The sequence below is a fragment of the Pithys albifrons genome, chromosome 7, assembly GCF_047495875.1.
Source record: "Pithys albifrons albifrons isolate INPA30051 chromosome 7, PitAlb_v1, whole genome shotgun sequence".
Lineage (NCBI taxonomy): Eukaryota > Metazoa > Chordata > Aves > Passeriformes > Thamnophilidae > Pithys > Pithys albifrons.
In genome coordinates, this window is record NC_092464.1 from 17,381,438 (window position 1) to 17,404,900 (window position 23,463).

The 23,463-nt window shown below is 40.6% G+C and overlaps 1 protein-coding gene across 12 annotated transcripts in view; it reads left to right on the top strand.

Moving 5' to 3' along the window:
- Positions 1-23,463, top strand: part of ABI1 (abl interactor 1) — a 79,095-nt gene that overhangs the window by 14,841 nt on the left and 40,791 nt on the right. For all 12 annotated transcript variants that reach the window (XM_071560079.1, XM_071560081.1, XM_071560080.1 and 9 more), the window contains exon 2: positions 8,811-8,978. In XM_071560079.1, the coding sequence (XP_071416180.1) occupies positions 8,811-8,978 (168 nt within the window). The remainder of the gene's footprint in view (positions 1-8,810; positions 8,979-23,463) is intronic.

A 23,463-nucleotide genomic window follows, 5' to 3' on the forward strand; every position in this document is an offset into this window, starting at 1 on the left:
ATCAGCATAATGAAAATAAACTTTTTCACGCAGTATGAGCTAAAAAGCTTTGCTCCAAACCAGGTTATTCTGAGCTGTCTTGATTCAAAGACTTGCAAGACATGAAAGTCTACCCAGTTTTGATTTTTCTCTCCACTTAGAGAAACTTGAGTTTGGTTCTGTGTTGCTGCCACTATATTACAAGGAGGATATTAAGGTAACTAATAAATGCTAAAATGTCTCTTTCCTATTCCCACAACAACAACAAAATCCAAACAACCAAAAAACAAACAACAAAAACAAAGAGTGAAAAATAATTCTCTGACTTATCAGGGAGCATGTCTTGCTGGATGAGCTAAAATTTGTGTGTGGGTTCTGTCATTTAAGAGAGTAAACAGAAAATAATTTTAATTTCAAGCTTTATTACAAACAGAAAACAAAAGATGAATATTTGAGAGACAGTGTATAAAGAAACAAATAGGGAATTAGAGACCTTACATTCTGTTGTCTGCTGTCTAGTGTGCCAAAATAATCATACACTCCAAAGCTTTGGAGCTTTCTTAGTGTTGAAGGAGGAAGAATGCTGTGGAAGTGCCAATTCCTTTTTCTGTCTGACAGTGGCATTAGAATCACAGACTCACTGAATTGTTTAGGTTGGAGAAGACCTTTAAGGCAATCGAGTCCAGCTATTAACCCAGCAGTGCCAAGTCCCCCCACTAAACCATGTCCCTTAAGTGCCACATTTACACACCTTTTAAATCCATCCATGGATGGTGACTCCACCACTTTGGAGCTCTGACTGGCCTGCTTTATGTCAGCTCTGAAGAAATTTGTGTTTGATGTCATAAGGCAAATCACAGACACTGCAAGAAAGTTAGAGGTGTAATTTTGAAGCAACTGTATGTCCTAATATTATGCAGTGCTTTCCAGGAATGGAATATGTGGTTTCTGTCCTGGAACTTGTGTTGTCTAAATTATGTAAAACACAGAAAGCAAGACTTGGATCAAATGTCTTATGCTTGCTGTGTATGCAGTCTTGAAGCTTTACTAATTGTGTGTTCAGGTGTTGTGTGAAAATGCCACATGGACGTGTCTGCTGCTGTCATTTGAGTTCAGTGCCATTATGGTTGTATGCACAGACTGGAACAACAGGCAGTAACAATGTATTGTGCCAACATTATGTTTACTATGACATCTCCTGTATTTGCCAGAAGTACTGAAAATTGTGTTTTCAACAATATATATGTAAATTTTTGGTTTTTTGAAAAGGGGAGTGATTTAGTCCAGAGCCGACATGAACACTGTTTGCTGCATTGGTCAGAAAATGCTACTAACAGAGCAGCTGGCATGTGCCTTCTCAGGCTCCATCTGTCAGAGTCTGCATTGCTTTGGAAATCACATTCCTATTGGATAGATTCATTTCTTCCTATGTTGTTTGCAACCTGGATTAAAATGAAATTCCTAAGTTGATTTTTTTCTTTTTTTTTTAAGGTAGTTATTGTTTAAAGCACAGATATATATGTGTGTATGTATATGATGTATACATGTCCCTTAAACTGTCCTGGGGATTAAGCTTTTCCCCTTAGTGAAGGGGCTTTTGTCCATCTACCTTCCCCAAAAGAGATAATGATTTAAAAAATTGAGACTCTTCTATTTGCAGTTAATCAACACAATGAAAAGCAACTTTCAAGTAAAAGAAAATCTGCAAGCACACAGTGAGATTGACTAAATTGGACTCGGCCCATAGAAATGCTAATTTGCTATCAAGGCTATTCAGTACTGGTCAGGAGAATATTATTGATGGAAATGAAGGATTTGCTTCTAGCTGATTGTCTGGCATGTACAGGATTTGGGGGAAGGGCCTGTCTGAAACAGAGTTTGTGAATTACAGGCAGTGCTGGTTACCCTGCTGCCTGTGGGTTTGTTGAACTACAATAATTTGGTAGGTGTCTTGAGCCTTGAGATAAAGAAGCTGAGCAGTCAATGATTTTTGTCAAGATAGTGTTTCTGAAAAGAAACAGACTAAAATCTTGCTTGTGGGTTGTAGTGTAGTAATAGTGGTGATCACCTCATCTCCTGGTGCCTTGAATGAGTGCCAGCCTTATTGTGCACGGTCTTTACCTGGGGAGAAGAGATTTCAAGTTCTACCAGTTCCTCTGTGTTTTGTATAGCTGAGTTACCGCATCTTATCTTGGAGGAACTCAACAGACATGGTATTATTTCATACCAATGGGGTTTTTGTTGTGGGTGCTGGAAGGAAATTCACTTGAGGTGCATTGTAGATGCCAGCCTGGCTCTGTTTATTGAGGATTTCGGCCTTAGTAGATGGGAAGAATTACTGTTCACTGAATGAACTTGGAAGAATTTAATAATCCTCATTGTAATTTTGGGCTTGCTGTAGTGAGAGGGATCTCGTGGTTTAGAACTTCTCTGAATGGTTAGGCATCCTTTCATCCCTCTCATCTTTAAATTCCTTTGTGCTCCTGCAACAATTCGTTATTTAAGTGGTTGAGAGCTTTGATATTTCTATTTGACACCACTTATCACTATGCATAGAGAGAGATGTGTTGAACAGTGTGTTCTCTTTCTTGTTTTCACTGTCAGTAATGGATTGACTGCCACCCCCCTGGAGGGAAGGCCTTGGACAGGAGATAGACATTTTCAGGGACTGCAATATGTTGCTCTTAATACCTTGCAAGCTACTGGGTAATTAAAATCTTGAGCTTTCACACAAATTCAGGAATGGTAGATAAGTACAACAAAATGACACATTATGGCAAAAATCACTTCAGTAAAACACTTAAACATTTTGCTACTGCATATATTGTGGTGCTGATCTTTGTGATGTATAATTTTATTTGAGATTTGCCAGTGATCTGGAACATGTGGCTTTTTGGCTTTAGTTCCCCTTCATATGGAGGAGTGTTTGGTCGTGTCGTTTTATCAGGCTGTACTTGGACTAAGTCCCTTCATGTTCTTTGTCCCCACCTAAATGCTTGCTTTTTAAATTTCCCACAGTTGTCTTTTTTAATAACAGTAAAGATATGAATGGCAGAGTAGATGGTTCCAGTAACATGAATATGGATAGTGACTGATTCACTTAGGTTGAAGACAGACAGTACGTGAAGTGTACTGGTGGTCCTCTGAAGTCCTATCTGGTGCTGCTGGGAGGATGTCTCCTTGTCCTAGTATGGTGGGCAAAGGTTGAGTTTAAGCTTCTCCTGGTGGTTTACTTCTCTTTCCAGTGGGGCAATTGAGGTGCTAATCAGTGAGGAACAGTCTGTAACTCACAAGCAGATAAATTCCAGGCCAAGTATAGCTCTGTGGACATAGGGAAATACTCAGTGCATCATTCCCTTGAAGTAAATGCCAGCCTAATGCATTGCAGAGGGAATTTCTTCAATGGGATTGCTGTATGGCATGAGCACAGTAAACCTGTTCCAGAAGACAGTTGACACATTGGATTGATGCTCTCTTTTCACCTGCATTGGCATATTTAGTGTAAGCAACCTGTTTGTAAGTTTTGAAGCCTTGGCTTCCCTTGCCACTTTGGAGTGATACATCCCTTAAGGCTGTATGTGTGATGAGAGGAATCCTGAATGCTCCCTGCTGAGCACCTGCTAGTAATAACCATAGTCCTTTTAGACCTATTTGGATGGCTTCCAGGGAGACAGTTGGCTCCTGAAAGTTCTTCAAATATAGAAACTTGTGGCGTTTGCTGCTGTGACTTACCAGTGTGACTCTTCTTTCATTTGTAACTGATACTCTGATGTAATAACTATTGGTAACAGCCAAAACGTCAGTGATGGTGCAGTGTGTTTACAAAGCAGTCTAACAAGCTTTATGGACTACAAATTGGGGGGAACCTCTGTCCATGGACTTCCTGCTGACTTCAGTACATAACTCCTCAGTTATTTACAGTGATCTCTGGATTTACAGTGCATGATATTCAACATATATTACGTTCACCTACTGAGCCTAATCTAGTGTGAATGGCATATTTAAACCTTTGAAACACATTAATGCAGCTTGGATATGGAATATTTGCTGTAAGCTGAACATACAGTGTAGAAATCCCAAGCCTTTTGCCATTAGGAGTCAGAACTAACAAATAAACTCTTAAGACCAACTTTGAGTTATTAAAAGTCTTATCAATTCAGTGAAGCAGCATCTTTGAACTCATAGATGCATCTGGAAGCTCCAGGTGATGTCACAAGCTCCTGCTTTACAGAAATTTGCTCCTGTTTTCTGAGCGGGGAAACCACTTTTCAGAAACCCATTCCTTCCACCTTGGAGTGTCCCTGGCTGGTTCTCAGGGATGTTAAAAAATGCTGATGTCTGGGAGTCTCCAAGCCACTGTCTCAGCTGTTCAACATTCTGTAACAGTGTTTCCAAGTGACTTGAAAAATGAGGTGCTGTAGATTGTAGCCAATGTAAGCCTATAAACTAAAAGTCTTGGCTGTATGGTTTGATTTGTATCTCTGAGCTACAATGGCAAGACCTTAGTGAAGGAAGCAGAACTTGGAAACCTCAACTATATCAGCAAGTAATACATTCTATAAATGTCAAAGATGGATAAATGACAAAAGAGAATACTAATGAAAGTATTGATGACTTTTACATTCTCTGGTTGCCGATACAGAGTGCTAAATCTTTTCATGTGTCAACTTCAGTAATCCTAATTTTCTCTTTAATCAATTAATGATAGGTGAAATTCTTTTTTTTAAGACAACCAAGATGTAAAACTGAACAATTATCTTTGTTTACTCGTGAAGCAAACACAGATGTGCTGCACTGTTGGATGCGTTAAAAGTCCGTGAGCAATGACAGCAAAGGGATGTAAAACTGAGTGTAAAGCTGTCCCTGCAGCTTGATTGCTGAGGCTCTGAAGAGGTATTGGGCACTGAATGCTTAACAGCTCTGTTTAGGTTAGTGATTATTGGGCTGCTTTAAGGCAGTTCTCTGTTAGTAGTTTATCCTGGGTGAGTTTTTCTGTTTTTTGCACATATTCGAAAGGTGGAAAAAGGAAAATGCAGAGCAACACGTGCTACATAGTAAGGAGATATTTTTACCTGTTTCTGCTGTGGCAGCCAGACCTTGGTGTGATCTGGTGAGCCTTTTTCACCTTTCTCAAATGGAACCAGTTCTGGTGGGGAATTTGTGTTACAGGGAGTTTGATGCACAGTGAATGGAACCGAAAGTTCAAAGAGGGAAATGAGAGGTTGGACAGCAGCTGTGAGGGTGTGGGCTGGTGTGTTTGCAGTAGAAAGTTTGACTTCTGAAGATGATTTGCAGTGTGAGCTGATGAGATTTTTGGAGGAAGCCTGTACATGTAGTTGTGTGCTGTATGAACCGGAAGATGGTGGGAATTAGCTGAGAGAGACAAAGCTGGGGGGGCAGATGGCTGGAACACTCCCAGACAATGTTGTGGGGATGTGTCTTTGGGGGTGGTGGTTTGGAGAGGGGAACCAAAAGATGACTTGTAAAGATCAGCTCAGAGTGATGGAGGGGTTCCCCATCATTTGACCTTGACATGGCACTGAACTGAAGACTCAGTCAATAAGCTTCTATGCTCTTTTCACTGTGGCAGTTGCTTGGATGTAGAATCAGTTCTGAGACTTTACTGTAGTATTTATGTAAGCATTTTAAGGCAGCTTTATAACACAATTTTGAATTTGACAAAAATACATGATGTGGAGTGCCATGCAAGTTTAACTGCCTCTTTCTGTATCTACTTGAATTATAGGAGAGGTTTCTTTTTTGTTTTGTTTTCTTTTCCTGTTCTCCACCCTCCACTCCCCCAGTATGTGAAAGAAATTTCAAACACGTATTTTGCCATACTAACATGACTGTTAAGGGTGAGCTGAAGATAAGGTGTGAACTTACAGAAGGGAAGCTTAAAAAGCTGTGATGTTCTGTACTTAAACAACATCCCTTTTGCTACTGAAGGACTCTCAAACTTCCATTTATATCAAAGACAACTGGAGAAAAAACAGTATCTTGGAAACTTTTGGCAGAAGGTTGTAAAGTAATTCTGAACCGTTTGGAAGACAAGTCAGTTGACAGTCTTTGTATTGTGTTTTCTTAGAATTTGAGTAGTTAACTGGTGCTTGTGTATTACACTGAAGTATCTAGAGGAATGTAAACATTTGCATTATCTTCTATACTGCTCTTAGTTTTTATTTAAAAAGGGAGATGAAAGTAACAGTTGAACAGTGGAACTCCCATTTTTCTCCTGTTGCTGTCACACAGTTCTTGGCTTTTCCCTCTGCCCTCCCCCGTTTGCTGTCTGAGAAGCTTTCAGCTTGTATCTTTTCGATGCCAGCAGTTCTCATTAAAACAAATGCTGGAAGACTGTATGTCAAGTGAGTTCTAATCTAAACAGTTAATCGGCAAACTGAAATTGCCTGAATTATCTGCAAGGCTTGAAATGTTCCTAAACTAGTTCTTTGAGATATGAAACACGTTCCACATCACAGTTTTGTTAATTTAATCCTGCTGCCAAACTAGTAATTTGAGCAAATAACCTAAACATTTGGTGCTTAGGCAAATGAGGGCAAGGTATTTGATCAACGAATCATTAGAGACTAAAAGAAACTTGTAATACACTCAAATTTTCTCATTTGATAGCACTCCTTAATTGAGTGCTGTGACTTTGTCACCTGTGATTGTTTAGCCTAACAGTATTTAGTTAAAACTGTATAATAAGAAAACTGCTTGAGTGAAGGCTACACTTGAGTTTATGTAAAGTTGCACTCATGTTGACTGCTGCTTTATTGGCTTTGTCTTGTTCAGTAAACCTTTTATTTCAGATACCACTGAAGCTGCTACCTGCATTTTCACCATTGTTCAGAGTGGCAGAAGTTTAAGTATAAATTATCAATTGTTTTTTTTTAGTCTGTGGTTCAGTAGAACAGTGGTTTTGATAAGTCATTGCTAGTAGGGTTTTGAAGTTTAAAATGCTTTTTTTGGAGAGCCAGGGTGCTTTCAGAAATTTGTTTCTTGAACCTGTAGTAGTTTTGCAGATTCTTCACCAGCAAAAGTTGTTTTTTAAAGAAGAAAAATTACTTTTGATAATGTTTTCTGACAGCTAGAAATATAGACACTCTCTGTAGGTGAAAGGTAGCTTTGTTTACCTTTGAAAATGCAAAAAAATAGAGTTTTATGTATTATGTCCTTCGTACATGCAATAGGTGTTCTGCCTTTTGCCATCTGTATATGGATTCATTTGAAGGGTGGCATTAACCCAGTGTTCTAATAAGTGCCAAAACACTGCTAGGAATGTTAATCATGAATATGAACAGAATTCCTGGACTGGGGGAAATTCACCCATATTTAAAAAACTCTGTAATTAAAAGGTAGTCTAGCCTAGCATAGCATGTGCTGCAGTATTTAGGTCACAATGCAACTTTTATAATTTATATGAACAGTTTGCCTTCTGGTTTTCTTCTTAAAAATAAGAGGTAGGATTTAAAAATGAATGAGTGCTTGGAAAGTGGAAAGCACAGGGCTGGGTTGAATGCTAATGGAATGTCTTTGTTTCCTTACTTTGTGCTTAGCACTGTAACTCTTGCATACAATGTGTATAGAGTGTTATTCAAAGAAATCAACAATTAAAAAAGAAATCTAGTTGGAAGTGGCTATTATTATGAACCTTTTCTTATGTTTGCTGAGATCAACTGTCTGTTCCACAAATAAATCAAATTGGGATAAAACTATACTAGCACTGGGTCATTAAGTACTGCAGACTCTTCCTTATGCAGTGAACCTCTCCTACAAATGAAAGAAAAGGGAATTCTGGATGGCTGCAGTTTGCAGGTTGGGTATAGCAGATAAAGTACATGGCCTTACTGCCAGCTCCCAAGGTATGATACAAGGAGCACGTCACAGGGGGTTCTATGTGTGTGTGTGTGTGTGTGTGTTTTCCTGGTGGAGATGGTGTTAGTACCTCCCAGACTTACTTGGGCCATGCAATTCAAGTTATGTAAGCAGTTGCTGGTCTTGGACAGTAAGTTGTCCTCTGGCTGGGGAGAAACACCTCAGGACAGATTGAGGACTTACCTTAAGTAGGTGTGATTTCAGTGAGAAACTGATCCTTTCCTTATATTTTTGCTCTTCAGAGTGTGAGAAACGTAGTCTCAATGTCATAGGTTTTTAATTAGAATTTATTATATGATAAAAGCAATTTCAGCATGCTGGGTGTGACGGACGCAAGTGTTGTTTCGCCATCGCACCCGAACACAGTGTAGCTCTAACATTTATTTAGTCTCAACATACATATTCATTTGACTCATGCATAAACATTTTAAGTACATTGTTAAGCAGTTTGACATATGCTCTATTCACCTTTCTCCTGGGTTGTAGGAGTAGTAGCCAGCATACCTGGAGGGTTGGTTTTGTAGTCTGCACGTGTAATAGAGGACACCCAACTGAGGGAAAGTATTTTTCTATCTTAATTGACCTGTGACCTCAGAAGAGACAGTGAAAGGTGCATTTAGTGCATTTTCATTGGGAATTGGAGGCTTTTTGAGAAACAAACAATTGGACGGACTATAGAAACTCAACTCCCAACAAATCATGATAGTGTTGTTTTTCCTACAGAATGAATGGTTTCTTGGTATATAATTTTATTAGGGTTAAATATTTTTCAAATTCATTGTCTCCTCTGCATGATTGAGAATTTTTAAAGTATAGATGCAGATTAAGTACTTTGACTGCAGCCAGATCTTCTTGATTACAAATTCTTCTAAATATAGGTTGTGTTTTTTGTTCCTGTCCTTTGCCCCCATGCTTTTCCTGGTCTAAATCAGATGTGTTCTTTTGCTTTACAGGCTCCAGATAAAAGGAAAGCATTAGAAGAGACCAAAGCCTACACAACTCAGTCTCTAGCCAGTGTTGCTTATCAGATCAATGCACTGGCCAACAATGTATTACAGCTGCTGGACATCCAAGCATCCCAGCTACGGAGGATGGAGTCCTCCATCAACCATATCTCCCAGGTAATCCTTTTTTATTCTTAATAGAGGGCTGACAATGTTGGAAGAGCCATTGTTGTGTTTCTTACATTATTGAGCCTGATAGTTTCTGTTGACTTCTTTGAATTCTCTAAGTATTAAGATAGGAAATGGTAAGGCTTTTTCCCCCCAATATTTATGAAAGCCACTTTGTGATGAAGGTCATTGTCAAAATAAAATAGTACCTGTATCAAGAAATTCTGAAATTATCTTTGGTTTCAAGTAGGAATTCATTATTAAGATTCCAATATCTGAAGCTGCAGTTGAGGGAGAGCTAGAGAGGATTATGTTTCTGAAGTAAATCCAGTTAGAAGTGCCATACGAGTGGTGGTATTTTATTTAACATTGCAACGTATATGTAAGTTATTTGTTTTCATACCCTTGCAGGATCTAATTTCATGGGCTGTGTGGAGGGGCAGAGAGATTCACGTGCTGCCTATTACCTGCTCAAGCCAAACTCCCTCCCTGCCAAGGCAGTTGAATGAGTGAGCTGGCCTGACTTGTACTGTGACTGCAGCATTGCTGGAGTTGCTGCAGTGAGAGGCCCGTCCCTGTCAGTGCCAGCTTGTGCTCCCCTGGCTGAAGCTTCACCCTGCCTGGCTGCTTCTAGGGGGGAAAGGGCTGCTGCTCCTGCCTGCCTTGTGCCTGTATGCTACGTCAGCCAAAAAATGTCTCCTGTGCTTAGTCTGGAAGTGGCTTGTTGCATAACCAGGTGTGTGCCATACCAGTGCCAATGAAGGCAGGGACAGGACTCAGTTATTTCCCCCTTATAGTGCTGTTCTGAAATGGACTTGAGTGAATTGCTGAAAGCTCAGTGTCCATGCTGTCATATGCTCTTGCTGAAGTTCAGTCGGATCATTGCTGTGCTTTGTCCTATGTCTGTCTGAGATGTTTCATAAACAAATCTCAGCCCATTCACCCCAGAATGTTTTTCAGTGCAACCAGCGAATTTAAAACCTTAGTTGGTCAACAGGTATCCTGTTAGTGGTACACCTTAGACCAAATATGTAAAAGAAGATGCTTCTCATGGTCTCTGCTGTCTGCCTCTTCACAGGCCCTGCTAACCTCTGCTTACTGTTCTTTTAGAGTTGTGGTTTCTAGACATCCTTCTGTGAAATGGCAGCTCAGTGGTTCGCTGAAAGCATGACAGCAGGGAAAAGATTCCAGTGCAAGTGAAAGGTCCCTCCTAGTCTATCGAAAAGGCTTGTCAAATGCTGAGAACTAAACAGTGTTAAGAGCTGTGTGAAATATTTAAAAAGTACCTGCCACTGAAACAGGAAAGTAGAAGGGAATGCCATTGCTGTAGATAAGTTTCTTGTTAAGTATTCAGAGATTTCTTGTTGCTGGGATTATGATTACCTCTGAAGAAATGACTGGATAAAGGACTGAATGTGCAGACTTTGCCAAGCATTGAATGCCCCTTTATACTGAGCACATCTTTTTTGTTTCAGAGCTGCAATGTGTTTGAAGCAATAATTGTTAAATTCTCATTGGCTCACTAATATGACTAACCATGGAAGAAGCCAAAATACTTGATAGTAGCACAAAAGGTGTTAACCCTCGGTACTATTTGCTGCTTGAATTGAAGGCACTATGCTGCAAGCTGTTGAGTCACCTGATACATGGACTGTTTGCTAAAGACTGTGAACAATCAGTGCTTTGTAGAGCTTTTGAGGAGTGTTTAGCAAGGTCACTTACTTGTAGTTTCTGTCCTGGTTGGCCTTTCCTGAAACTAATCCTTGCTTATAAATGAAGCTCTGCAGATTAATTTTGTACTATTAAACTGGATATGGATAATGCACATATACCACCTCAGCTATTTACTTTTAAATGTTTCTGCTCAAAAGCTTCAAGTGCATTTCTTAAATCTGCTGTGCAGTTGCTGTGATAGACTGTTTTTAAATGCTCCGAGATCTCCAGAGTATCTTTCCCTGTGCCTGTATTAATTGTGAATATTTTCATGCCACTAAAGCATGAGGATGAATAAATTCTCAAAATCACATTCTTCTCCATGAAAGAAGTATTGCCTAGAAACACAAATCTGAGGCATTGCCGGTCAATTACTCGATTCTGGACTTTGCTAAAAAGAGCAGCTCACTGTGAAATAAGGTATAATTTGATAGTTCTTCTTTCTAAGGAAGAAAATCCTGTGGCTCTTCTGACCTATGAGTAGTTTCTGTTCTCATAATGTTCTTCAGTTCCCTATGCATGTTTTCCAGAATGACTCTAGGCCAAATGACTGGATAGTTCATCCTGATTAGTAGCCACCCAGTATTTTTTCCTGGCTGTGTATCATCTTTACTGGAAAAAGCACTCATGAAAAGTTAGGTGATAGACTAGCATGTTATATTGTTACTGGAGCCTAATTTTACAGATGAAAAGTGTGCCTGGTTCTATAGCAAAAAAATTACTCAGCTTTGGTTTCTCATTGAGCACAAACACAGAGTCTTCTCATGAGTAATCACAGTGTGGTAAGGGAGCTGTTCTGAGCACGTGGAGGCAGTGAACAGCTCCAGGAATGGCTTTCACAGAGCAGCTAAAGCAAGAGCAAAAGCCTGCCCAGCTGTATCTGTATTTTCTGCAGTCATAGTTGCCTTTCAGTGTGGTTTTCTGGAGTAATGCCATGTAATTATTTGCTACACCCAATGTATAAAGCTGTGCATGTACATCTCAGCTAACCTGTGGAGGTTTAAATCCTTCATCTTGACTTTCACCATTGTCAAGCTGACTTAACCTTTCTAAGCTGCTTTGGTATGGCAGAGAAGAGACTTGATCACTGTTCTGGAGAAGTTTTCAAACTCTTCTGTTATGAGGGATCTTGCTCATCCTGTTAGGCAAGATCTGGGGGAAAGGATAGTAAGCATATCCTTTGGACCAACGTGAGTATCCAGACTTCACTAAAGGCATTACGTTTAGCAAATATGACACCAACCTCCAAGAAGGGCTGAAAGGAGGATCCAGAGAACTACAAGCCTGCCAGCTTGACCTCAGTGCCAGGGAAGGTCATGGAGCTGATTGTCCTGAGTGCCCTCATGTGGCATGTGCAACCAGGGGATCAGGTCTGGCTGGCTTGGGTTTGTGAAAGGCCGGTGCTGCTTGACCAAGCTGTTCTCACTCTGTGACAAGAGGACTTGCTTAGTGAGAGAAGGAAAGGCTGTGGCTCTGCTATCTGGACCTTAGTAAAGCCTTTGACACAGTTTCCCACAGTATTCTCCTGGAGACATTGGCTGCTTACAGCTTGACCCAGGGGTGTTCTTTGCTGGGTAGGAAAACATCCAGATGGCCAAGCCCAGAGAGTGTTGGTGAATGGGGTTACATCCAGCTGGTGGGTGGTCACCAGTGGTGTTCCCCAGGGATCAGGGCTGGGGCCAGTCCTGTTTAGTATCTTTATCAGTGTTGTGGACGGGGAGATCAAGGGCACTCTTGGTCAGTTTGAAGACACACCAAGTGGAGTGTGAGTGTTGATCTGCTGAGGAGCAGGAGGGCTCTGCAGAGGGATCTGGACAGGCTGGATCAGTGGGCTGAGACCAGCGGTACAAGGTTCAACAGGGTGAAGTGCTGGATCCTGTGCTTGAGTCATAACAACACATGCAGTGCTACAGGTTTGTAGAAGTGTTTGGAAAACTGCTTGGCAAAAAAGGACCTGAAGGCTCTGGTAGAGTGACTGAACATGAGCCAGCAGTGTGCCCAAGGGGCAAAGAAGGCCAGTGGCATCCTCGTTTTTATCATAAATAATCTGGCCAGCAGAACATGGGAAGTAACCATTGCCCCTGTACTTGGCACTGTTTTTTGATTCTTCTCTTCCCCTCCTCCTCCTCTTGGAATTGAGAGATGACTTAAACAAGTAGTTTGAGATAAATTTTTTGCTGCTTCATTTCCACAAAGTTCACGAGAATGAGGATGGGACAGCCAAATTCATCAGAGGAGAGAGGTTGACAGGGACATCCTTGTTTACTTTGTCAAAACTGAAGAATGTTACAGATCAGCACTCACACTTATGTCAGAGCAGCAGCAGTTACTGGGTGTAGCAACTATGCTTTTTTTTTGTCTACATAAACAGTTTTTAAATAGTTCAGTATTTAAATCCAAGCATGAAGAAAGCAATAGACTCCTTTTTAAGAAGTTATAGTTTTCACCAGGGAAACACTGCCTCCCTTAAACATTCAGTGTTGAGATTTTCTCTGCATCTGAAGCTCTCTCTAATGCGAAATAGGGACTATTGAAAAACAGCATATTTTGAAAGCATAACTCACAGCAAAAAAAAGAGAGACACATGTGCATCTTTTGTTACCATTAAAAGTTAGAAGCTTTTAGAACTAAAAAAATAATTGCAAAGTTCCTGAATTAGATCAGAAGAATCTTGACTTTACCATCCCCATCTACTTAATTGTGCGTGTAATTCAAGTGCTGTATGCAAGCAGAAAGCCAAATGCCTTCTGTTTCTGTGGTGTGGTTGTCTAGCTGAAGTCAGGGCAACAGTGCAGATATGCAGATGTCTTCTTGTAAGCCTTTTGAAATTTACTGCTTTCGCCTATGTTGAACCCCCCATAGATCCCCAAATACTACTTTCCATTGAATGAGCAACTAGTCCAGACTGATGGGGATTAGAATTCAGAGAAGCTCTGCTGAAGGTGTTCTGGGGCTTGAAGGAGTGAGCTCCTACGTAGTTGCAAGTTGGTGTCTGATGACAGGGAAGAGGAGCACAAGAACTGTCTCTCAGCAGGTCTCCAGTGCTTGAAGAGGCATAAGGCAATGCATGTACAGGGGTGAATTTATGTTTGAGTTTTTGAAAAAGAGCTTTCAAAGTGTGGGTGTACTTTGGATTAATGTTATACTGCATTTATTGATTATGGTGTATGATCATAACACAGTTCAACTTCATGTTTGAAAGCCAAGAGAAAGAGGATAGAAAAGTAACAAATTGTCTGCTGATGAATATGGGTGGTCATGCTGAGGAACAAGCAGTTATGTGAAGTACTTTAGTACACTGAAGGATGTGAGCAAAAGACCTTTCCAGATCCTCTTCATGGTGACTGTGTTTCCAAAGTACAGCTATCCAGGTACTTCTACCCTGAAGTTGTCTCTTAAAAAAAGAAAGAGAATGCTTAAAACCCTGACCTTTGTCTCTGACCTGAAGAACATATCGGCTGGATGAAAGAACTGTTAACTGGAAAGAAAATCAACCAGAACTAGCAAATGGGTTGATTGCTGCTAACAAGCAGGGTCAATACTGGAGTCCACACTGTTCAGAGTGTTTTTTGGAGACCATTCAGAACATAGAGCATGTCCTCAACAAATCTGGAATAACTAAATTAGGAAAGGTGATTCATATGCTGAATGGGGGGATTGCTTCAGTAGAGAGTAGCCTTACTGGACCAGCAAAAACCTTGGGAAACTGGGCAGGGTGCAAAGCCCTACACCTTAGGTGGAATAACCCTGTGTGTTTGTATCCCCTGGGAGGTGACTGTGAGTAGCCATGTGCCGGAAAGGAGCTGGTGTGCCAACGTGCTGAGCATGAGCCAACACAAGGCCATCTGAATAAGTGAGGCAGTGTGGTGGGGCTACCTTTGTAAGAATGTGGCTGACAGATGAAAGGCAGTGATTGTGATCTGCTCTGCAGGGATGAGACTTCATCTGGAGCATGGTGTCCCTTTTTTTAAAATTTTTTGTCACCTCTGCCTTGTTCAGGAGTGATTTGGGGAAAGTGGAGATAGTCCAGCAGAGAGGGATGCTGAGGTGGTTAGGGGCATGGAGCATGCAAACTACAAGGAGAGGTTGAAGGGGTTGTGCTTGTTTTGTCTGACAAAAACTAAGCAAAGCAATGACATTACGATACCCTATGAATACTTAAGTGAGTCTGTCTTTGCATGTAGTCTTACTTGGTAGTGCCAGTGTAATGTTGAACAGTTAGCCACAAGTTGAAGCTCAGCAGGTTAGTACATGGAGTTGGGAAAATCCTTTTTATTTTGGAGTATGGTGCAGCACTGGTACAGGTTACCCTCTGCTATGACTATTTTCATTGTTACGCTCCACTATATGGGTATATTCTAAAAGATGACTTTGTATCCTTGGAAGGTACATTCTAAGTTTCAGGAACTAGTTGCTGAGCAGGGGAGAGACACTGATGAAGTCACGGGAGAAACTGCCACCACATGTCTACAAATTCTTTTAAGCTTCATTTCCACACGAACTTTCCACACATCCCAAAGTATGTGAAGAAACCATGAGTATCTGCAGGAAATAGAGCATCATCTTATGTTGTATACATAAGAATAAGGTCTTCTATCTGGTTCCCTTGTGCTCGTCAACAGACACAAATGTTCTAAATAAGATGAAGAAACTTGCACCTTTTCTCTAGATTAACCATGCCTTGGGTGATGTTCCCTCTCCTAATAAAGTGCTGACAGTTATCTGTGTGGCCTTTGCTTCACATCCTGTTCTTCCTGTTCTTTCTGTGATAGAGGCCAAGGCTCCCAGAAGTTGTACTGTGCTTGCTCTGGTTATCTGTCTGCTTATGAAAATTGTTGTTAGCTTTGTGCATATCAGCTTCTACATGATATATAGAAATTGCTCAGAATGTATTATAATGTGTAAGGGTTGCCTTGTCAGCTATTCTGTTGAGAAGTTTCCTTCATGTCCACAAATGAATACAAATAGGATCTCTCTGTAATTCCTGTGCAGTTTAGCTGATGCAGTCAAAAAACCCCCAGCACATGACCAACAAAAAAAATCAAAGCAAACCTACTTATGATAGTTATGTCTACCTATGAGAGAGCACCCACAGTGTCAGCCTGTGTGATGGAGAAGAGCAGTTGCTTTGAAGAAGAAAACTGTGCTAGAAATTGTTTCCAGTTTTTTGTCTCCCATGTGAACGCAAAGTTTTGAACATATTTTTGGGGAATGGGGGAAGTTGCTAACTTTATTAACCTTTGACTGTAATGAATTCCTGTATATACTGATTCCCATTCCACAGTCTGGTGAAAGGGCAGTCCGAATGCACAGTTTTCAATGTGTTTTAGGCCATTAAAGCCTTCTCACTGCTCAGTGAGTATTTGGCTGTAAGCTCTAGATACCTCATTAAATACTAAATTAGGAGGCCTGATGAAATCTCCTGTTTTCTGAAATTAAAGCAAAAAATCCAGGACTGTGAACATTACTCTGAACGGCCTTTTTGATAATTTTGTGTGACAAAGGAGTCATTGGTGTTTGTGCAGTCATTTTAATGAAAACCTCTCATATCTGGAAGATACACCACATAGATGAACCGCATCACTAACCTGCTATAATGTCACATATTGGACTTTTCAAGGAGTCTTGTTTTTTTTTTCCTTCAGATGCTTCTGATTCCATTGTTACATGACATTAATTTTGCTTCTCTTTCAAGTCTTAGTAAACCAGCAGTCTTCACATGTGAATAGCTCCTGGTTTACATTGAATGAAGGTTTTGTTATCTCTGACAATGTTTTAGTTGTATAAATATGGAGGATGAGGTGATGATAAGAATATTGTGGTAATACAGGAACAGGCAACCAGCTACCAAAGCATTTAGTCAGTTGCCATGCCCGTGCCATTCAACACAGCTATTTGGGACACCGGTCTTCATGACAGTTGGGCACTGTTACACTTGAGCTGACTGTGTTTGGGGGAAAGGAAGGGACAAACAAGTATAGAAACTTACTGTGGAGCAGGTGAGTCTTTATTGTACTGCATCACTGAAGCTGCCCCTCTTCATAATCTACCATTTAAGCACATAAACATGACCTGCTGAGTGCTTGTGGCTGGACTTCTTGTGCCATTCAGAAGGGAATTGCTTGGTGCCTTCTCTTGGATGGTTAAACTAGGGGCACACAGAGCTTAGTTAACATATCTGTAGATGCAAAACCAAATAGCAATTTATGTGTTTTATAAGTCAGTATTAACACTCTGCCACTTCTTATGCTGCTGCTGCATTCAACTTTATTCTCTTTATTAGCAGGGTCCTCTTCTGGAGCCTACTGGTAACTGTTATGCATGTCTTGTAAAAGCTTACAGGTCATAGGTATGCAGAGAACACTTTCATTATCATTTCCATTTGGTGTGCTCACTATGCATGTAGAAGTGACCACCATAAAAATAAGTCTGCACCTTCTTTAATTCCAAAGAATAGATTACTAAAGCTGTAGTTTTCATTTCTGATATTAATTTCTGGTTCCAAAAAATAGTTTGATTATTTAATGATTTTGCCTAATATTGTGCTTAATTATATCTGCTGGGCACAAAAGTGTAAGTAGTATGTGATCATGTGATCATAGAATCGTAGGTCTTGTATGTTGTTTGCTTCCTCTTGAGAATTTGCTGAATAGCCGTGGCTTTTTGCTGAGTGTATCCTTTATGTGAGTGCTGTTGTGCAGTGGTTTTGTAGCTTTAGTTGTTCATGCCTAAAAGCACTTGCTTTTTCCCCGTGGATGTTGTCCTAGGATGGTTATTGGCAGTGGACCCATCACTACAATTGAGTGTGGTCTCACACTAGGATTGAAACATACCTGGCCATTTGTTAGATTGGCTTCTCTGTGCTTGTTTGGAGGGAAAAAATAATGTCTTGTCAACCTGATCTTGTCATGCTGTCTCAAATTCCTGTATGTGACAAAGCCAGGAGCAACAAGAGTGTGATTAAAAGCTATTAGGCTTCTATACAAAGTAAGGACAAGTAGGATGGGGACCTTGGAGTTAACAGGGGTCATGATGGAAATAGTAAAACATATCATTGCTTCAGGAAATGTCAGTTGGGCCATCGTTTGAAAATACAAGAACAAGAAAATTGAATAATAACTGAAAGGCTTGATTTGAATATAGGAAATTCTGTTTCCTTGTTGAACTCAGTGCCCTGTGGGATTATTTTTTCTTCATTTTAAGTTATATTTTTGAACTGTGTTCAAAACTAGGCTGTATAAGGTTGCAGGATAAGCCTTCAAACTACAAATCAACCTTTATCTGACTGGAAAGGAGATAAATGTCGTCTTTGGGAAGCTGATCCTTCTTTGTCCATTTATAGGATTTTCTTACGTGTGTTGTTAAGTCAAGTATTGAGCGAGATGCAGCAATGGCCAGATGTACAGGACTAAAAGACAAGAGTGGTACTGTGGATAAGGCTTCTTTTCCAAGCTAGGCTGAAAAAGGTGTTAACTGAAGATTTTGAGCAGTGTACATATTTTTGCTCTCTAATGCCTCATAGGTAGTGTGTATGGTAAACTAATAATAAGCCAGCTTGCGTGGACTAGCAATTTGTTTAGTTCTCTAAATAGTTCTTGAGTTTCTAATTAAAACTTAGATTAATTAAAAGAAGAACTTGAAATTACGCAGTTGATCTGTGTGTGTGTCATGGCAGATGAAACATGGCATTTGAGAGCGGAAGAATAGTAAAAATATGATGTTATTCCAATGTTCCATCTCCAGATGCTTTTTGTCTGGTGTGATGGTGTGTGAGTGACATGCCAATGTAACTGAGGACAATGTCCATTTGGAAAATGGAGAAACCTCTAAGTTGTAACAAAAATGTGCTAACTTCATGTAATTATGAGTCATTAAGATAAAGAGACAGGTCCAGTGAAAAGCCCTGAAACAAATTAGACTTTCTCAACTATCTAATGCCTTACCTGTCACTGTATTTTGAGCCAGCACTGATAGGGTTATAAGCCTGTAGCTGATAGGAGGTAGATCATCCTTTATTAGTTCCACTCTGCGCACTGAGGATGGCCTGCTCACCGCTTATGTATTACTGTTTTAGCCTCCTCCTAAAGTGATGTATAATTAAGCATATTGTAACATTAACATACTGTGTTATGCATGGTGTTCATCCTTGTGACCTATAGTCATGTCCTTTAGTGCCTTATTTTGACCGTAGCATGACGGCTGACCCCAGAACCACTCCTGAGGTAGTGGTGAGCATTTGATAGTACTCTGGCATCTGGATTCTAAAACTGGAGCAGGGAGATTCTGGGGGTGTTCCTGATGCTTTGGTTTATATAACAAGTTTTTCCCTTTTCTGAGTATAGGCTGTGGCACATTAACAAGTAACAAAAAGCTCAGGAAGTGGGGGATGGTTTCCGTAAGCTCTCACTGAGAGAAGTTCGAGTTCAGTCACTTGGGATTTTGCTGCTTGAAGCATTCCCCTCCTGCAGTGCAGAGTGCTTCTGGGCTGGCAGAAAGATACCAAGCCTCAGTCTCAGCTGGCTTGCTTCTTACTTCTAGACCTTCAGACTTGGGAGCAAGAGGAGGGGATATTTTTCAAATGCATTTTTAGAAATCAGAGGTTCTGCAAGCAATTATGTGATTTAAGCAGGCATCCTGGGAAAACAGATTGTGAATAGTCTGCAGATCTTACTCAGAAATTGTGTATTCTCCCTCTCCTGCCCATTTGCCTAAATTTCTTCGATGTGGTAGTTCTTAAAACAGACACGTAGTTGTTGTTTATATTAGCTATATACTTCTGTGACTAAACACATTCTGTATTGCTGAAAGGATATACACAGTTTAAATCCAAAAAGTACATTGACCTTGCTTAGAACAACCAGACTTTACCAAAGCAGTGGGCTGGAGGTAGGTCACAAACATTTTCACACCTGTCTTTTTTGTAGTCCCTTAAATTTTGTGATGTACCTCTTCATCTCTCAGGGAGATATTTCTCTCCCCTCCAGCAGGTCCCGCCCTGATTAAGGCAGCTGTGGCAGTTTATTGATCTCCACCACTTTCCTGTGCAGTCAGGTTTCTTGCAGACATTCAGTGAATCTTCAGTTCATGTTTAGCTGTCCAGTTGTGCACGGGTCAGTGTCTGTGGAGGTTGTTACTGTGGAGCAGTAAGGCTGACTCTTGAAATGCTGTGGAGCTGTTCAGAGGCTTGAAACCCACTATGGTGTTTGGAACACCTTCACCAAGGCACTAGTCTACTCTCCTCAAGTTTAAACACTTCATTGCTTAATTTCTGTAGTGTATGTCTAACCTTTGCCCAAAGTTGACGTCAGGAGATGGCCAGTCTCTTTTTTCCTGACGTTCTCTTGTTCCAAACAGTGTTTTATTCTCTGCCCCCTACCCCCTGAATTGTGGGCTCAATTATCCTGGAGACAAGGCCTTGAAAACTGCAGACTTTTGGCTGCTTGTTTCAGCTGGCTTCTTTCTGTGTATCATCTCCAGTGGCTGATGCTCCTCTTCTCTCTAAGCGTTTGCAATTAGATTTAATCATTATGCTAAATAACTGCACCCTGGAAATGGCTGATTTCTGAGCACATGACCAGTCTAACTAATGAATTTGCTGTAGCAATAGTAGGATAACACATTCAGCAGCAGGGTCATAGTGATGTACTCCTCTCTGTATCTACACACAAGACTTTCTCTTCAAGACTTGTTGGGCTGCAGTGTTTGTGTTCAGGTGCACTTCACAGGACAGAGCCAGGATCTCACTCTGAGTGCATGCATGTATGAGCCTGAGATGTGGTCCTGGTGGAGGGGGTGACTGGTGGCACATTTTTTTCTTGGGTCAATGTCCTTTCCCAGAGTGCCCTGCCTTAGTCAGAAAGCGTTTTGCTGGATAAGGCTGTGGCTCAGTATGGGCTGAGTGCTGCTGGGACTGCTGAGGCCATCTGGATGTTACCAACAGATGTAATTGCAGTATTTCATATCATTCGTGGCCAAGAATAGGAGGCCAAGGGAAATCCATTTACAGAAACAATGTGCAACTTCCTGTTTGAGTTGTGTGTGGAAATAAAAATGGCAATGGAGAAGTAGAGCAGTCTTAGCAATTCCATCTCTGCCCTGGCCCTTCCTCCCCACCCTCTTAAACTGGTAAACGTCGTACGTGCTTGTGATTTGATTCTCTGTCTTCTGCTTTTACTTAATATATCCCAAATTACAAGAAGTCTGTATGACTCAGTCCAAAATAGTAACATGGTCTTGGGAAGTATGTGAGGCAATTTTTAACTCTCTTTTCTTGCTCGAGTATCTTAATAGGCTTCCGTGTGCAATACTGTGGAAACTGGGTTTTTGGGAGAAGCTCAGGCTGAGGGAAGTCCATGACACTTCTAAGCTTGTCCTGTGTTGATGTACCTTCAAAAGAGAGAGCTGTTTACAAAAGAGGGTTTGAGAAAGGGGAGACTGCATCAGAAAATTGAACTGTCTGGTTCTATAGTTGTCTTTGTAAACAAAAGAAAGGCACTCATCAGATCCCAGTTGTTTTGGTATTCAAGTGGCATGGAAGAGCTCTGCTAAAATAATATGATGAAGATAGTAGTATGGATAATAAGTCAACTGTAGAGTGGAGTAAGTATACTGAAAACTTGTAAGTGGAATCTGTAGTGGCTGAGGGTAGTTCCTGCCACCTTATTTTACTGATAAGACTCATGGAGAGTGAGTCTCATCTTGCAGTGAGGAGTGAGAATGAGTCTCTTGCAATGGGGACAAGAGGAAAAAAGTGGCCTTTGCTGGTTATCCCTTCACTGGAGTAGCACCTCATAGTGCTGCATCACAGTTGCTTGCCATAAAGGCCTGCTTACTTTTTTGTAAAAAATCTTGAAAAAGTCCAGAACTTTAGTGATTCTCATCTGGACAAAATGCAGTCTTCAACCTTTGAATATTTAGGGAAAGGAAAAAAGAAGAGAAAAAGACATTTCATGTATGGTAAGCTGCACTTGTGGCACTAAGGCAGGAGGGTTTGTGGTGTACATAGTATGGCCTTTAGACATGTGGTGTCTGTTTAATTAATACTTACGAGTTACTCCTGGTGCAGTGCTGGCCCCACTGAGAACTTAAACATCTCTCACTAGCTTGTGTCACTGCCATCGATGGCATATGGTCAGAGGTATAGAAATAACATTGTGCTTTGGATGATTTGTAATCATAACTATGTTGGCAGGTGGTTAAAGGATACCCAGCATCATTCCAACATATGTTGTCTCTGTTTTGTGTCTTAGGGAAGCGATTTGTCCTGGGACTGTCAATCCCAGACACCTTGTAGGCCCTGAATTCATGTGGGGAAGGGGGTGCTTGGGAGAGGCATTTCTATGTAATGTGTGGGGTTTGTTCATTTTGGTTGTATTGTCGTATGGTGGGGTTTTTTGTTTTAAGAAAAGTATGTATCTGAAAATTGATGTAGAAAACATTCAAGTAAATACATGTGACAAATGAGAATAATTTTTTATTGTTCAGCATAATAGTTATTTTGAGATGTACAGTTAACCCACTACCTCATCTTTGTAATGTAACCTTTTTTATTTTGCTATTAGAGATAGTAAGCTAAGGCACTAAACAGGTGATAAATTAAAGATAAGGTAGTATTAGCTCACTTGCTGTGGGTTCTGTTTCGTCCCCTCCCCAATCTGATTTGCCAAGTTACAGCTAAATTTGAGGGGTTTGTCTTTGGGCTCTTTTTGTTCAGGCATGAGCATTCTGACTTGTCATTGTTCCAGCTTTATCAGCTCCTTACCTCAGACAAACTTTCAGAAAATTCCAACTTGTTCTCTTCAGTTTATTTTTATAGGCTTTTTTTAGATGGTTTCCTTTTCAGCCACCTGCAGTGCTCTTTGCAATTGCACATGTTCATCTCCTACGATGTTGCTTTTTTTGGCACACAAAATACTTTTCGTTTGACATACAGTTTTATTCTACTCCCATGGTGGTTCTTTGGTGAGTCCAAACTACTGAAGAAGCAGTTTTCATTTTCCCTTTCTGTCCATGTGCTTTCCTTCAGTCAAAAACGTATTTAGGTTTATACGTTTTGTTTAATTCTAGACAAGTGCATTGCTTCCAGTAGTAAGGAAAAGAGGGACTCATTCAACCACTTTAAATGCTGCAGCTCTTACATGGGAGCTTGCATAAGCATATTTTGTTTCTTCTTTTTTTTTTATAATAAGTCTACTCATGTATGTGTATCTGCAGAAATACCCATCGAAAATTTTTGTGAAGTTACCAAATTCTAATTTCACATACTGAAATGAACTCACACATGCGGTTGGGATTTTGACTTCATGTAATCAAAAGCATTTATCTGCATTTTAAGACTGAATATGAACACAACATGTTATGACTGCACATCCCCAATGTTGTTCTGTCAAAAATGTATCGGTGGGATGGTACAGTTGAAACACTTTGCTTTTGAAGTGTCTTGTGCTTTAAAGACTGGTTTTAATCAGCAGCTTGTGTTGGCCAATCACTGAAATGTCTGTTCAACTCCTTGTGTAGAACCCTAGAGGAGAGGGGTTGTATCTTGGTTCTCTTCTTGGAATCCTGTCTTGGTGAAGGGGAGATGATGGGTGAGAGGGAGGACTGAGTAGGATAACTGACCTTCAAAAAGGTGTTTGTTGTACTGTGAAAGTCAAGTAGATGGTCAACTGTTGTTAACTTGCCATGTGCTGTGGTTTTGGTCTGGTGCAGAGCTGGGTCTGTATTTCCTGTCAGGCAGTGGTTATGAAGTGGTGGGGTGTGGGGTTCAGCCACAGCTGAGTCT